Here is a 13,203-nt window from a genome sequence, read left to right on the forward strand (position 1 = left end):
CTGAAACAGGGATCATTCAGATTAGACATTAGGCAGAAGAGGGTGCTGAGGCGCTGGCACAGGGTGCCCAGAGAAGCTGTGGCTGCCCCATCCCTGGCAGTGTTCAAGGCCAGGTTGGACACAGGGTCTTGGAGCAAGCTGCTCCAGTGGAAGGGGTCCCTGCCCATGGCAGGGGTTGGAGCTGGATGAGCCTTAAGGTCCCTTCAACCCAAACTGGTATGGAATGCTATGATTTTATGTAGGGGTGACACACAATGTAGGCTTGGAGGAGCCCAAACACACCAGGCGTTATACATTCACCTCTGCAGCATCCTCACCCTCCCACAACACATGGCTGAGCCAGGCAGGCAGGTTCAGGGCGAGCACCAGAGCGTTGATGGGGTTATAGGTAGGCCTGTGCTGCCTCCTGGTGTAGAGCTGAACCCCAGCTGCCGGTGTCGAGGGCAGGATTGGGCCTGCTGCAGGATGGGTGCATGGCCCAGGGCCCCCCTGGTGTCTGCAGCCCATGTGCTGACCCAAATGATGGGACACATCCTGGCACTGCAGGCAATCCCTCTCATCAAGCAGCTTGGGCTGGTCACTCCAAGGCTCCATTTTGGCTTTGAAAGTTGCCACCACCCTTTGGGACACCCCACTGCATACCACGGGCAGACTACCAGAGACCAGCAGTGCAGGGCTGCAAATGGGACCTTTGCAATGGGGCATGGCTGTGAGGCTGGCAGGTGTCATTGCCCACACTGGGCTGTGCCCATGTGCTGTATGGCATGCTGGGGATGGCACACTGAGCACAAGATGCCAGCCTCGCCCTGGGAACATGAGCTGAATTTTGTACCATGCTGAGGCACTGGAAATGAGGATGTGCTCCTGAAGGGCTCAGACCATGAGCTCCTACAGCTGCCATGAGTCCCCCCCCATCCCTGCTCTGTGCTCCCTACATCACCCCTCAGAGATGAACCATTAATCCCCTCCATGTCACCCTCATGCCTGCAGCCCCCAGCACCTCCTCACTCACCGGGTGCCCAGCTGAGCCCTTGGGCCTGGTGGCACCAACCCCATAGGGTTCCCCTTGCCAGTGCTCATCCCAGTAATGCCTTCCTCTCCCTGGGCCACCCCATCATATCCTTTCCTCTGCTTTTTAGTCAGGAGGCAGCCAGGAATTAAGGCAAATGCCTTGGAGAAGACTTCACACAGCAGAGGGGCTCACGGAGGGACCCTTGTGGTGTCCCAGCTGAAATCATTCCACCCATCTGGCTTTATTTTATGCAGCCTGAATTTGGGATTTGGCTTCCAATTACTGCACGGGCCCAACTCATCCCGTGCCCTGCTCGCACACCGACCACCTACGAGCTCTCCTTCCTGCCACACAAGTTTTCAGTCCCACCAGGATTTGGTGAGAAGCCACCCCCTGCGATGAGGGCTCTCACTGAGCGGCTCCTCCGCTGATGGCAGGACCCTTCCCTCCAGGAAACCCGGCTCTGCAGCGTTGCTGCTGGGCTGGGAAGAGCATCAACACCCTCATGTGCCTGCGCCGCGGCACTGCAGCTCCCCGCAGCCGAGGGGGAATATCCAACACACAACGATGTTTCCATGAGGTTTTTGTGTCCTGGTGTCTGGGAGACCCCTGGGGCTGGGGAAGCTCCACACCGATCCTGGTGCACACGTGCCTGCTTGAGGGGAAGGATGCCCTGTGATGGGACATGCCCGTGGCTTTCTGGTTGGTTATTTTTCTAAAAACATAAAGCCTTTTTTGCTGTGTGAAGCAGCAATGAGTTGAAGCATTCATGAGATTGCTGTAGTTTATAGAATCCTGGAATGGTTTGGGTTGGAAGGGACCCCAAAGCTCCTCCAGCTCCAACCCCTGCCACGGGCAGGGACCCCTTCCACCAGAGCAGCTTGCTCCAAGCCCCTGTGTCCAACCTGGCCTTGAGCACTGCCAGGGATGGGGCAGCCACAGCTTCTCTGGGCACCCTGTGCCAGCGCCTCAGCACCCTCACAGGGAAGAGCTTCTGCCTAAGAGCTCAGCTCAGTCTCCCCTCGGGCAGGTTCAAGCCATTCCCCTTGGCCTGTCCCTACAGGCCCTTGTCCCAAGCCCCTCTCCAGGTTTCCTGCAGCCCCTTTAGGCACTGGAGCTGCTCTAAGGTCTCCCCTTCAGGAGCCTTCTCTTCTCCAGGCTGCCCCAGCCCAGCTCTCTCAGCCTGGCTCCAGAGCAGAGCTGCTCCAGCCCTCACAGCATCTCCATGGCCTCCTCTGGCCTCGCTCCAACAGCTCCAGGTCCCTCTTGTGCTGCTGCCCCAGAGCTGGATCAGGGCTGCAGGGGGGGTCTCCCCAGAGCACAGCAGAGGGGCAGGATCCCCTCCCTGAGCTGCTGCTCACGCTCTGGGGGTGCAGCCCAGCACAGGGGGGGGTTGTGGGCTCAAGCACACACTGAGGATGGGTTATGGGGAGCTTCTCCCCACCCAGTACCCCCAAGTCCTTCTCCTCCAGTGGAGCTCTTCTCCTCCACACTGGAGGGCTGCTCCAGTCCCTGCCCAGACTACGTTTGTGCTTGGGATTGCCCTGATCTATGTGCATCACCTTCCCCTTGTTCATCCTCCCAGCATCCTCCCAGCCGCAATACCAGCCCTGCCCATTCACAGCCTGTCCCTGCTCGCACAGGGATGTCCCTGTGTCACTCTCTAGCAGTGATTCCTCTTGCTCCCAGCACCTCAGGACTTGCTCCTTCGGTTTGTTTTCTCAGGTATCCAGGCACAGCCCTGTGCAGCTTTGCTCACAGTGAGACTGCATATCTGGCCCTTTGGGGCACCCCCAGACCCCACAATGGCACCCTGTGTCCTCAGAACCTTTCCTCTCCCAAAGGGGCTGTGAAGGAAGCTCACCCATTGGCATTGCTGAGCTTTCTGGGGTAGGGATATCCACGGGCTGCTGCCTGGGTCTGTGGACGCAGTACAACCTCCCCTAGCAGGGTGTCTGCTTTAATCTGAAGTGTCTCCATCCCAGCTGATGTCCCCCTCAGCATCTCACTGCAGCAGCTCCCATCTCCAGGCACCGTTTGGATAATGCCATTCCTTGCCAGCTCCGGTGCCAGCACTGCAGGGATGGTTGCAGTCTTGTCTTGGGAAGGCCTTTCCAGCCTCCTCTGCTGCTCTCCTTGGCCAGATCTGGGCATCTTCTCCTTTCCAGCCTCAGTTTCCTGATGGCCAACTTGTCCTTGGGCCAACAGTGTCCCTAACAGCTTCATTCGCCCTGGCCATGGGCACAGCAGTGACATCCCTGGAACCTGTGCCTCAGCAAGGGCCTCAGGGTGGGGACTGGATTAACCCAGGTCCCCTGGCAAGGAACAGGAACAGGAGCAACTACATTCTCTGTAGGGACTTACAATGTCCCTACCAGGCCTGGGTGGACACCTGCCTGTTGCCTAAAGACAAGGTGTCATAGAATCACAGAAAACCCTTTGTATTGGAAGACACCTTAAAGCTCCTCCAGCTCCAACCCCTGCCACGGGCAGGGACACCTTCCACTGGAGCAGCTTGCTCCAAGCCCCTGTGTCCAACCTGGCCTTGAACACTGCCAGGGATGTCCCCAAAGGCTGATGATGTGTGCTGAAGGTCACAGCAACATCCCCTTCCCTCCTCAGAGCTCAGCAGCCCCGTGTCAGCCTCAGCGAGCTTCAACCCTTTTCTCCCACATCGCGGATAAACTCCTGGGTACCAAGTCTGGGAGGGCCCTGCCCTGGCAGCTGAAGGTGGGGACAGGGACACTGACTTCCTGGCAGTGGGATTGTGCCAGGATCTTGGGCACGGTGCTCAGTACTGATTGTCTTGCCTCGTGTCCAGTGCCTTTGACCAGTGTCCACGTCCCATTGCCCAGTGCTCCCTGCTCCTGTACAGTGCCCCGTGCCGGTGATCAGTTCCTTGTGCTCCCTCCTGGTGTCAGTGTCCAGTGCAGACAAGAGTCGGGCGGTGTGTGCCGGGGTCGGTGTGCGCCGGGGTCGGTGTGTGCCGGGTCTGGAGGTCTGTGCCGGGGTCGGTGTGTGCCAGGGTCGGTGTGTGCCGGGATCGATAGGTGTGTGCCGGGATCGATAGGTGTGTGCCGGGGTCGGTGTGTGCCGGGATCGATAGGTGTGTGCCGGGATCGATAGGTGTGTGCCGGGATCGATAGGTGTGTGCCGGGTCGGTGTGTGCCGGGATCGATAGGTGTGTGCCGGGATCGATAGGTGTGTGCCGGGATCGATAGGTGTGTGCCGGGTCGGTGTGTGCCGGGTCGATAGGTGTGTGCCGGGTCGGTGTGTGCCGGGTCTGGAGGTGCGTGCCGGGATCGATAGGTGTGTGCCGGGATCGATAGGTGTGTGCCGGGTCGGTGTGTGCCGGGATCGATAGGTGTGTGCCGGGTGTGTGCCGGGTCGGTGTGTGCCGGGATCGATAGGTGTGTGCCGGGGTCGGTGTGTGCCGGGTCTGGAGGTGCGTGCCGGGATCGATAGGTGTGTGCCGGGTCGGTGTGTGCCGGGATCGATAGGTGTGTGCCGGAGTCGGTGTGTGCCGGGATCGATAGGTGTGTGCCGGGTCGGTGTGTGCCGGGATCGATAGGTGTGTGCCGGGATCGATAGGTGTGTGCCGGGTCGGTGTGTGCCGGGATCGATAGGTGTGTGCCGGGTCGGTGTGTGCCGGGATCGATAGGTGTATGCCGGGGTCGTGTGCCGGGATCGATAGGTGTATGCGGGTGGGTGTGCCGGGTGATAGGTGTGTGCCGGGTCGGTGTGTGGATGATGGTGTATGCCGGGGTCGGTGTGTGCCGGGATCGATAGGTGTATGCCGGGGTCGGTGTGTGCCGGGATCGATAGGTGTATGCCGGGGTCGGTGTGTGCCGGGGTCGGTGTGTGCCGGGATCGATAGGTGTATGCCGGGGTCGGTGTGTGCCGGGATCGATAGGTGTATGCCGGGGTCGGTGTGTGCCGGGATCGATAGGTGTATGCCGGGGTCGGTGTGTGCCGGGTCGGGCGGTGGGTCCCGGGAATGGAGGCGGGTGCCGGGTCGGGAGGCGGGTGCTGGCTGCCGGGGCCGTGCCGGGCGGTTTGTGCCGGGCGGGGCGGTGCCGGCCGGGGCGGTCCGTGCAAGAGGAAGCGCTGCCGGCGGCAGAAGCGGCCCCGGAGCGGCCGGAGCCGCGCGGTCGGTGAGTGCCCAGAGCGGTGCCTGCCCCGCTCCTCCGGGCCGGCCCCTGCCCCAGCCCGGTTCCCCTTCGCTCCCGCCCCTGCCCCGGTCCCTGTCCTGGCGCTTGCCCCTCTCCATACCGCGGTCAAGTCCCCTCCTTCCCCCATCTCTGCCTCTCTTCCCCCTGCGCTCCCGTTCTCTCCCCACTCCTCTCCCCGGTGCCTGCCCTCACCTCTGAGCCTGTCCCTCCAGAGGCTCCCACCCCGCTGTCCTGTCTGCATCCGGTCTTCAACCCAGCCTCCCCTCTGTCCCCCAGCAACCTGCCCACCCCATGTCTCCCTGCCCTTGTGTCACCCTTCCCTCGCCTCCCCTCCTGACTCTGCCATCAGGGCTGCAAGCATCAGGGTTGCACGTGGAGTCCCCTGGGCTAGCAGCGAGCGGGGACCACAGCTCTGCACCCTGCTCCCAAACTGGTGGGGTCTGCTGAAGGTCCCTTCCCCTCGACTGAGAACAATCCCAGCTCTGACACCCCCCTGCACACTGGGTTATTGGGGGTCTCTGTCTCACAAGGAGTTGGGCAACGTCAGCCAGGCCCCATGTGCTGACAGCAAGCAGGGACATGGATCGTGGGGTCAGCCTGGAGAACCCCTATGCCAGCGTCAACATCCCCCGGGAACAGTTCCAGCAAAGCTTCATCACTCGCTACCTGAAGGATGAGCCCATTGTCATCGCCAACCCTGCAGCTGTGCCCACCTACACAGAGGAGAAGGAGGATCCCGCTGGCAGCTGGAACAGCCCAACCATTTCCACGGAGAAGTCCTGGTCCCGTCCCTACAACCCCTATGCCAGCCTGAGGATGCCCAACAGGGAATCGTCCAACTCCTTCTACACTGTCACTCTGGACAAGTCACCCAAGAGCCAGGAGCTGGAGGGCAGTGGGGGATGTGAGTCCTGCAGGTGCTGCTCCCGCTGTAGGAAGTGCTGCTGTGTCATCTCCTAAGGGCCCTCGTGGGACGTGCTGACCATGGGATGGGGACACGGCACCTGGCAGAGCCGGCACCCGGGAGCAGGCACTGGCTGGACTCTGCTGTTGCCTTTCACCACGAGCTCTGCAGCCAGATAGGCCTGTAATTGGCACCTGCCAGCTGCAGAGAGCCCAGTGTGGGGTGTGGGGGAGAAGGGCAGGTCCCCTCTGCCCCACTGAAGCCCAGGATCCTTAAGGGTGGTGTGTGCCCATTCAGATGCCACCAAGAAGATCCTGTAATGGGGTTGGAGCAGCACTTTGACCCTGTGAGCCCATGCACTGACTCTGCCCCTCTGCCCTTGCTGGGGAATCTCTAGCTCTGGGGACAGTGCAGGCACTGCTGGCTTGCCAGAGGATGGTTTTGGGTGATAGCAGCCCTGTGTGTGTGGCAAAGGAGGGCATTGTCATGGTCATCCTCCTTGAGGGAAGCCAGGGACATGTCTCCAGCCAGGATTGGGATCCACATCCCCAGAACTGAGGGTTCCCCCCACCCACAGCACTGTGGGGATGGGGCAGCCCCGGTGCCAAGCTCCGCTGTGTACTTCTCCCGCCTGCCACACTGCCTGTGGGACAGAGGAAAGGAGATGGGAAGGACAAAGTGTGGCAGGGTGCTGGGCAGCGGCCCCATGGCACAGCATGGCTGTGGGTGTTAACATCCCAGTGCCAGGAGAACCCTGGCCTCTTTTGGTTCCTCCTGCCAGGTGGGGGGGGGTGCCCCTTGACCTGCCCACATCCCAGCCTGAGCTCCACACTGCGTTGGGGCTGGCCCAGTGCGGAGAGCACTGGGACACCCCATTTGGGATGCAAGCCCCTATCATTAGCCTTCTGTGACTCCCTGGGCATGGAGGATGGTGGGTGAGGAGCCTCCTGGGCTCTTGCATTGCTGCTGGGGGGGCTCCAGGCTGGGTTTTGGGCTGGGGCTGGTGCCACCGACCTGGAACAAACTGGCCCTTGTGTTGGCTTGGAAGCTGCTGCAGGAGCTGCCTGGTCTGCAAGGGCTTGGAAAGAGTGCGTTAGTGATGACTTCAGGGTGAGGCAAATAAAATCACAGCCATCTTCTCCCCTGCCAAGGTTTGTGCCTCTTCCCTCCTACGCCCTGGGTTTTCCGGGATTCCCATGCTCTGTCTTGCTTATCCCGGGGTTGTGTCAGGGCAGAGCAGGAGGCACGCAGCCCTCTCCTTTCCCTTCAAACCCAGGTTTAACTGTTGCAGTGCTGACGCGGGGCAACAGCAGTGGCACGATCTCCTCAGCTCTCAGCCAGAGCCCAACGCTCCCCTCTCCCTGGCATTTCCAGTACAGCCAGCGCCTGCCTGCCCAGGGACGCTGGCTGGAGCTCAGCCTGCCCTTGCCAAGCTGGATGCTGTCCTGTCTTCTGGAAAGGAGTCTGGGTTTGGGGAGAGCTGGGGAAGGGAGGAGCTGTGGCACTGCCCGGGCTGGCTGTGACTCCCTGGGACCCCAGCACCCTTGAAATCCCACCCCCCTCAGCCTCCGGGCACGGGTGCCTGTGGCTGGGGAGCGCTGCAGGGCAGAGCCCTGACAGTTTGCCCACGCCTTGCCCTGCACAAGGAGCGCTCTTGTTCGCCCTGCCTGGCGCAGCGCCGGCGGGGGACGGGCAGATCCACCCCGTGTTTGCTTTGGTGGCCCCGCCGCCGGCCCTGCCGTGCCATGGAGCCCACCCGCGGCGCGGCTGGTCAGGGTTTGGTGTCACCACCTTGGCTTGGTTCAAACCCGCACCCGCAGAGGCTGCTCCGTGCCGCGGGGTCTGATAAACCCCGGGACAAACACGGTTTGGGAAGGAGAAGTGTCCCCGAAGGGGGTGCGGTGCCTTCAGCAGAGCCCCGGGGGGACAAGGGGTGCGGGCAGGGTGCTGGCAGGGTGCAGCATCTGCCTATGGTGCTGTGTCACTGCTGCCCTTCGCTCTGCCTAACCCTGGGGCGATGGCAAACAAGGTGGGAGAGGCTGGGCAGACACTGGGCAATGATTAAACCAGAGAAGCAGGAAGGCGGGGGGGGGGGGGTGCGGGGGTGGAGGGATGAGCAGGGGAGGGAGGGCACAGGATGCTGCTGCTCCAGACCTTGGCGGGGCTCTGGGTGACATGGGCAGGGTCCCATGGGTGCTCCGGGGTGTGTTGCATCTCTGCGGGGCGCTCGGGGGTGCGCGGGGCTGGGCTAGAGCGTTGCCACCTCCCGTGTATGGAGCATGGGAGCTGATGCGTGGCGCTGGCTCATCTCGAGCAGACCTTTGCCCTGCCCTGCGGGTGCCGCTCCCTGTCCCGCTGTGCCCAAGGTCCCTGCAGCTCTCGGGATGAGCCCTGGAGCAGGTAAACACGTTTCCCCCCCATGTGTGTCACTGCTGCCTGCAGACACCTCCCCTGTACCTGCGCTCCGGAGCGCAGCGGGCGCTGAGGGCTGGTTTCAGGCAGCGAGCCCCCTGCTGTCACCCTCCGTGATGCACAGCCCGTGTCACCAAGGGTGCAGGGCGGGTGAGCCGGGGTGCACAGCCCCACACCATGGTTTGCATGCAACAGGCAGAAGAGAGCGGCTCAACAGGACACAGCTCTGGTGCATATGGGAGGGGGACACGAGATGGGCAGGGGCTGGGCAGGGGCTGCAGGGGGGTAGGAGGACAGGCAGGGAGCCTGTGTGAGTGTGTGCACACTTCTGCAAGGAGAGACAGCCAAGGCAGTGCCAGGGGCTCTGTTGGCTCCAGCTGTGCAGGGAGCCAAACTCATTCCTCTCACCCATATAGGCTAGTACTGCCCAAAGGGGCTGACACCTCCTCCATAGCTTGCCCTGTGGCAGATGAGCAATGAGCATGCTTTGGGTGGGAGAGTGACTCTTGCCAGCTTTGGGACATGCCTGGACATCCCCAGGCACCCAGTTGCCTGCACATCATTGAGCACATGGCCCTGGAAGGAGCATGCTGCTCACCCAGGCTCCAGCACTGCTGGCACCCAGTGTGCTGCCATCCTGGTGGTACCCAGAAATGCCAGGGCAAACATGGGTCCTGACCTGGGCAGGTCACATAGCCCTTGCCCCACCTTGGCCTCTGGGTTAGGCCACAGCTGGGGTCCCTGACACAGCCACATCCCTTGCCTGCTGCCAGTGTGGTAAGGGGAGGGCAAAGCCGTGCCATCAGGTACCCTCGCCACGCCTGGGGACACATGGGACCATGTACCCTATGTGCACTGCCTGGGGAAACCTGTGACAGGGGATGGATCAGGATCCTGTCTCAGGACATGGCCACCGTGCCCACCATGGCGCTGTGCTCTTGCTCCCAAACACCAGCCCCAAGGGGTCAAGTTTTTCTGCAGAGTCCAGTGACTCCATGAGGGTCTCAGTTTCCAAACCCCCCAGTTCTTGCTGCCGAGGGGTGCTGGAAGCATGGCCTGAGAGCTGGGGTGATGTTTGCTAAGCAAGCAGCGCAGAAGAGCACTGCCTGTGTCCCTGCCTGCACTGTTGCCTGCAGCGGAAGCTGCTGCCCTCTCCTGCTCCCATGCAGAAATGCTGCCGGGTATCTGGCAGTCCTGCCCTGGCTCCAGGATGTGTTTTTCTCCTCCAGGAACTGTCCCCCTGCCACATTCCACGTTTGAAATCACCCGTGTTCAGTGCAGAAGCTGCAGCGCTGCTGCTGGACCAAGGGCAAGTCACGGGATTCATCACCCCCATGCACTGGATGAGGAGCATCACCCCACACATGGGTGCTGCCTGCCTGGACCACGCTGGAGCCTTTTCCCTGTGCCAGCCCCAGCCGCTGCACCCTGGGGTCTTGCTATGCCTCCCACCCCACCCCAGCCCGGATCACCTGGGGATGGATGAGTAGGGGATGGGGTGTCTCTGCTGGCCAGCATCTACCCAGATGTTCTTGTTCATGGTGAGTAGCCGAGGATGTGGGAGACTGTGGTGCTGCTGCCCAGGTACAGCAACGTCCAAGCCCTCTCCTCTCGTGGTGCAGCCCAGAGCTCCTTGGCCGCATGGGGATGGTTCCTTCTGCTTGTGAAGCAGAGACGGGTGGTTAATGACCCCGCCTGGGACTTGGTTTTCCGAGGCTGTGCTATCCGGATGCTCGTAACCCAATCTCCCAGATCCGATAGCATGCCTGTCCCTGAAAGGTGAGCCCCCCTTCCCACTGCCACAGCCACCAGCAGCCGCCGGGACCTGACTGGTTGCTACTGGTGTCTTGGGCTCCCAGTGCTCTCCATGGGACTGCCACAGCCCCCTGGGACAGAACAGCTCTTCTGTCACCTCCCCTGAGGCCCTGGGGGAGCATCTCAGGACAGGTAAGAATGGGGGAATTGAGTGGAGGGGTGCACCCATGGACACCAAAATGCTTGAGGTCACTCAATAGAGAGGGAGTGGGGTCTTGGTAGCCTCTGGGAGAGGTTTTCAGACATGGTGGTGGTTACCAGACCCCACCTGAGATGAGGCTGGAACCTTCAACTCCTCTGGAATGCCCATCCCATAATGTTGATAGTGGTACCATGGTCACCTGGCATGGCCTGGGGCTGGTAAGTAAGAGGGCTGTGGCACTGCCTGGTCCTCCAGACGCTGCTCTCTTGTCCATGCAGTCAAACCCACTCCTGCCCCACATTCACCTGAGCAGGCTGTTGAGGTCTTTCCAGCCCTTACTCCCTGTGGAATGGCAGAGCTGGCAGAGCTCTCAGCCAGGGATGCAGCATGGCACAAGGGTAACGCATCCATCATGGATGCAGGGAACTACATGTAGGGGATCCCTACATCCCTGCATGCAGTGGCAAGGACACAGAATTCCAGAATTGTTGGGGTTGGATGGGACCTCTGGAGATCGTCCAGTCCAATCCACTGCCAGGACAGGGCCGCCCAGAGCAGGTCACACAGGAACGTGTCCATGGTGGGTTTGGGATGTCTCCAGAGATGGAGGCTTCACAACCCCCCTTGGGCAGCCTGTCCCAATGTTCTGATGCCCTCAGCAGAAAGAACTTGTTCCTCATGTTGAGGTGAAACTTGTGTGTTAGTTTATGGCCATTGCTCCTCTTCCTTTCACTGGGCACCACTGGAAAGAGTCTGGCACCATCCTGCTGGCACCCACCTTTGAGATACTGATCTGCACTGATGGGATCTGCTCTCAGGCTGCTCTTCTCCAGACTAAACAGGCCGAGCAATCTCTCCTCATAAGAGAGATGCTCCAGACCCTTGAGCATCCTTGTGACCTTTCCCTGTAGCTCATTATCTTTCTTGTAGAGGAGCCTAGAACTGGGTCCTGCTCTTCCAGGTAGGGCTGGCCATGGGCCATGCAGGCAGCAGGCAGGGATGCGGGGGATTGAGCCTGATGCCCCTGGGAGCCCAACACATGGGGTTGGTCCCCATCTCTCCCTTACTGACTGCACATCCCATGGGACTCCTCCTTGGCTGTGAGGCTGACAGCTCCTCTCACCCTCCCATCCCCAGCATGTCCGAGGCCAGCGGCAGCCCATTGGCAGAGGATGTGGGGCCGTGTGTCAGGGTCCACTCACGCACCCCAAGCCGGGGCAGCCAGCGTGTCGAGTGCATCATCTGCTTCTCCTCCTATGACCTGGGCGTGCGGCTGCCGCGCCGCCTCTACTGCGGCCATACCTTCTGCCAGGCCTGCCTGAAGCGCCTGGATGCTGTCACCAACGAGCAGCGCTGGATCCCCTGCCCGCAGTGCCGCCAAAACACGCCTACACCGCGCGGCGGCGTTGCCATGCTCGACCTCGACCTCGCCACCTTCCTCGCTGTCAAGGCCGACAAGGAGCATCCCCAGGTGCCCGGCAGGTCCCATCCCGACCCGGCCACCAAGGGCTCATGCAAGGAGAAGGTGGTGACGCAGCAGCCAACAGGGCTGTGCCAAGATGCGGTGCCTCCAGCGCTGTTCCCCCGGCGGGGCTGCTGCCGGCCGTGCTCATGCTGTGGAGTGACGGCGGCCTTCGAGAGCTGAGCATGAGCAGGGGGCTGCTGAGGTGCAGTCTGGGACCACTGCTGGGGACCCTATTGGCCATGTGTGGACAGGAGCAGCCTGGGAAGGGCTTCAGCTCGCTTAGGGCTCGCTGCACATCCTGCCAGTGTCCGTCCTGATGGGATTTGGGGTGCAGCAGGGTGGATGATGAGGATGCCTTCACCCCCTCATCTCGCTCACCTGCTCCTCTGGCAACTCAGAAGCCTGACCCAGCCATCACAGATGGCCCCTGGTCCCTGGCCAGGGGCTTGCTCATCCATAGCTTCTCCATGCATGTAGCTCTTCAACAGGGACATCTCCACCAAGCATCACTAGGGACATAGGAGGTGACACAGGGATACTCTGGGGCCATGTTCAACGCCCTCAAAACTTCACACCCATTAAACCACACTCCATTGGCCCTGCTGGCCTGCATGTCTTGGTCTTGGTCATATTTTCTGGTAAGCCTGGGCAAGCCCTGCAATGTTGGGGTTGGGATGCTGAGCAGTGACCTACCCAGCTGATCACTATCCTGTAAGTGTTTGCTCCGTTGGCCACTTGCATGAGGAATTTGGGCATTGGGGTAGCTGGAGAGTTGAAATCGAGGATGACAGTGTTGTCAGGAGACCAAAACACGTTTCTCCAGCTCTTCAGATTTGTGCTGAGTGCTCCAGTAATGCAGAGCAGAGCCCAGAGGAGCTCCTGCTTGTTCTTGTGCTCTGTGGCACAAGCCAGGTTTAGTTTTCCCCTCTGCCCCTTTCCCACCTCTCTGCCTCACATCCAAGCAAACCCTCTGCTCCGGCCCCTTTGCTGTTTCTCCAGGCCATGCCTTTACTGCCAGCAAGGATTTCCCTGCCTGACCCCAAACAGAGGGTTCAAGGACAAGACCCCAAACATCTGGGTGTGTGTTTAACAGAGGCCAGATGTGGAGGACTGGGATCCACCAGGGTGATACCAAAACAGTTCTTGGGCAGGGCTTGGCATTACCTGGGCAGCTCTTGTGGTCCTTCCACAGAGCCCATTTCCTGCATCCATTTTCCATGTGGTTTATGAGCTCTTCCAACATCCCAGCACCAGGCACCATGGGTGTCCCTCGGGGCTCAT

General features: G+C 60.9%; 2 protein-coding genes across 4 annotated transcripts; both read left to right on the plus strand.

Annotated features, from left to right (window-relative positions):
• The first annotated feature begins 4,977 nt into the window (after nucleotides 1–4,977).
• Nucleotides 4,978–6,868, plus strand: LOC133225530 (cysteine-rich tail protein 1-like). 3 transcript variants are annotated; one of them, XM_061378030.1, is made up of 3 exons: nucleotides 4,978–4,996; nucleotides 5,035–5,166; nucleotides 5,715–6,867. In XM_061378030.1, the coding sequence occupies exon 3, from the start codon at nucleotides 5,764–5,766 to the stop codon at nucleotides 6,142–6,144; it is 381 nt and encodes a 126-aa protein (XP_061234014.1). In that variant the 5' UTR covers nucleotides 4,978–4,996; nucleotides 5,035–5,166; nucleotides 5,715–5,763; the 3' UTR covers nucleotides 6,145–6,867. The 3 variants fall into 3 exon arrangements, with proteins under 3 accessions (XP_061234014.1, XP_061234012.1, XP_061234011.1); XM_061378028.1 differs by lacking the exon at nucleotides 4,978–4,996 and having other exon boundaries at nucleotides 5,016–5,166; XM_061378027.1 differs by lacking the exon at nucleotides 4,978–4,996 and having other exon boundaries at nucleotides 5,037–5,166; nucleotides 5,760–6,868.
• Nucleotides 6,869–11,595: 4,727 nt separating this feature from the next.
• On the plus strand, nucleotides 11,596–12,402 carry LOC133225498 (RING finger protein 224-like). The gene has a single exon (XM_061377947.1). The coding sequence runs from the start codon at nucleotides 11,596–11,598 to the stop codon at nucleotides 12,100–12,102; it is 507 nt and encodes a 168-aa protein (XP_061233931.1). The 3' UTR covers nucleotides 12,103–12,402.
• The last annotated feature ends 801 nt before the right edge of the window (nucleotides 12,403–13,203 follow it).

This window comes from Neopsephotus bourkii, unplaced genomic scaffold (genome assembly GCF_033783945.1).
Source record: "Neopsephotus bourkii isolate Nb327-2 ecotype Australia unplaced genomic scaffold, CSIRO-AGI_Nbou_v1 NB_1761, whole genome shotgun sequence".
NCBI lineage: Eukaryota > Metazoa > Chordata > Aves > Psittaciformes > Psittacidae > Neopsephotus > Neopsephotus bourkii.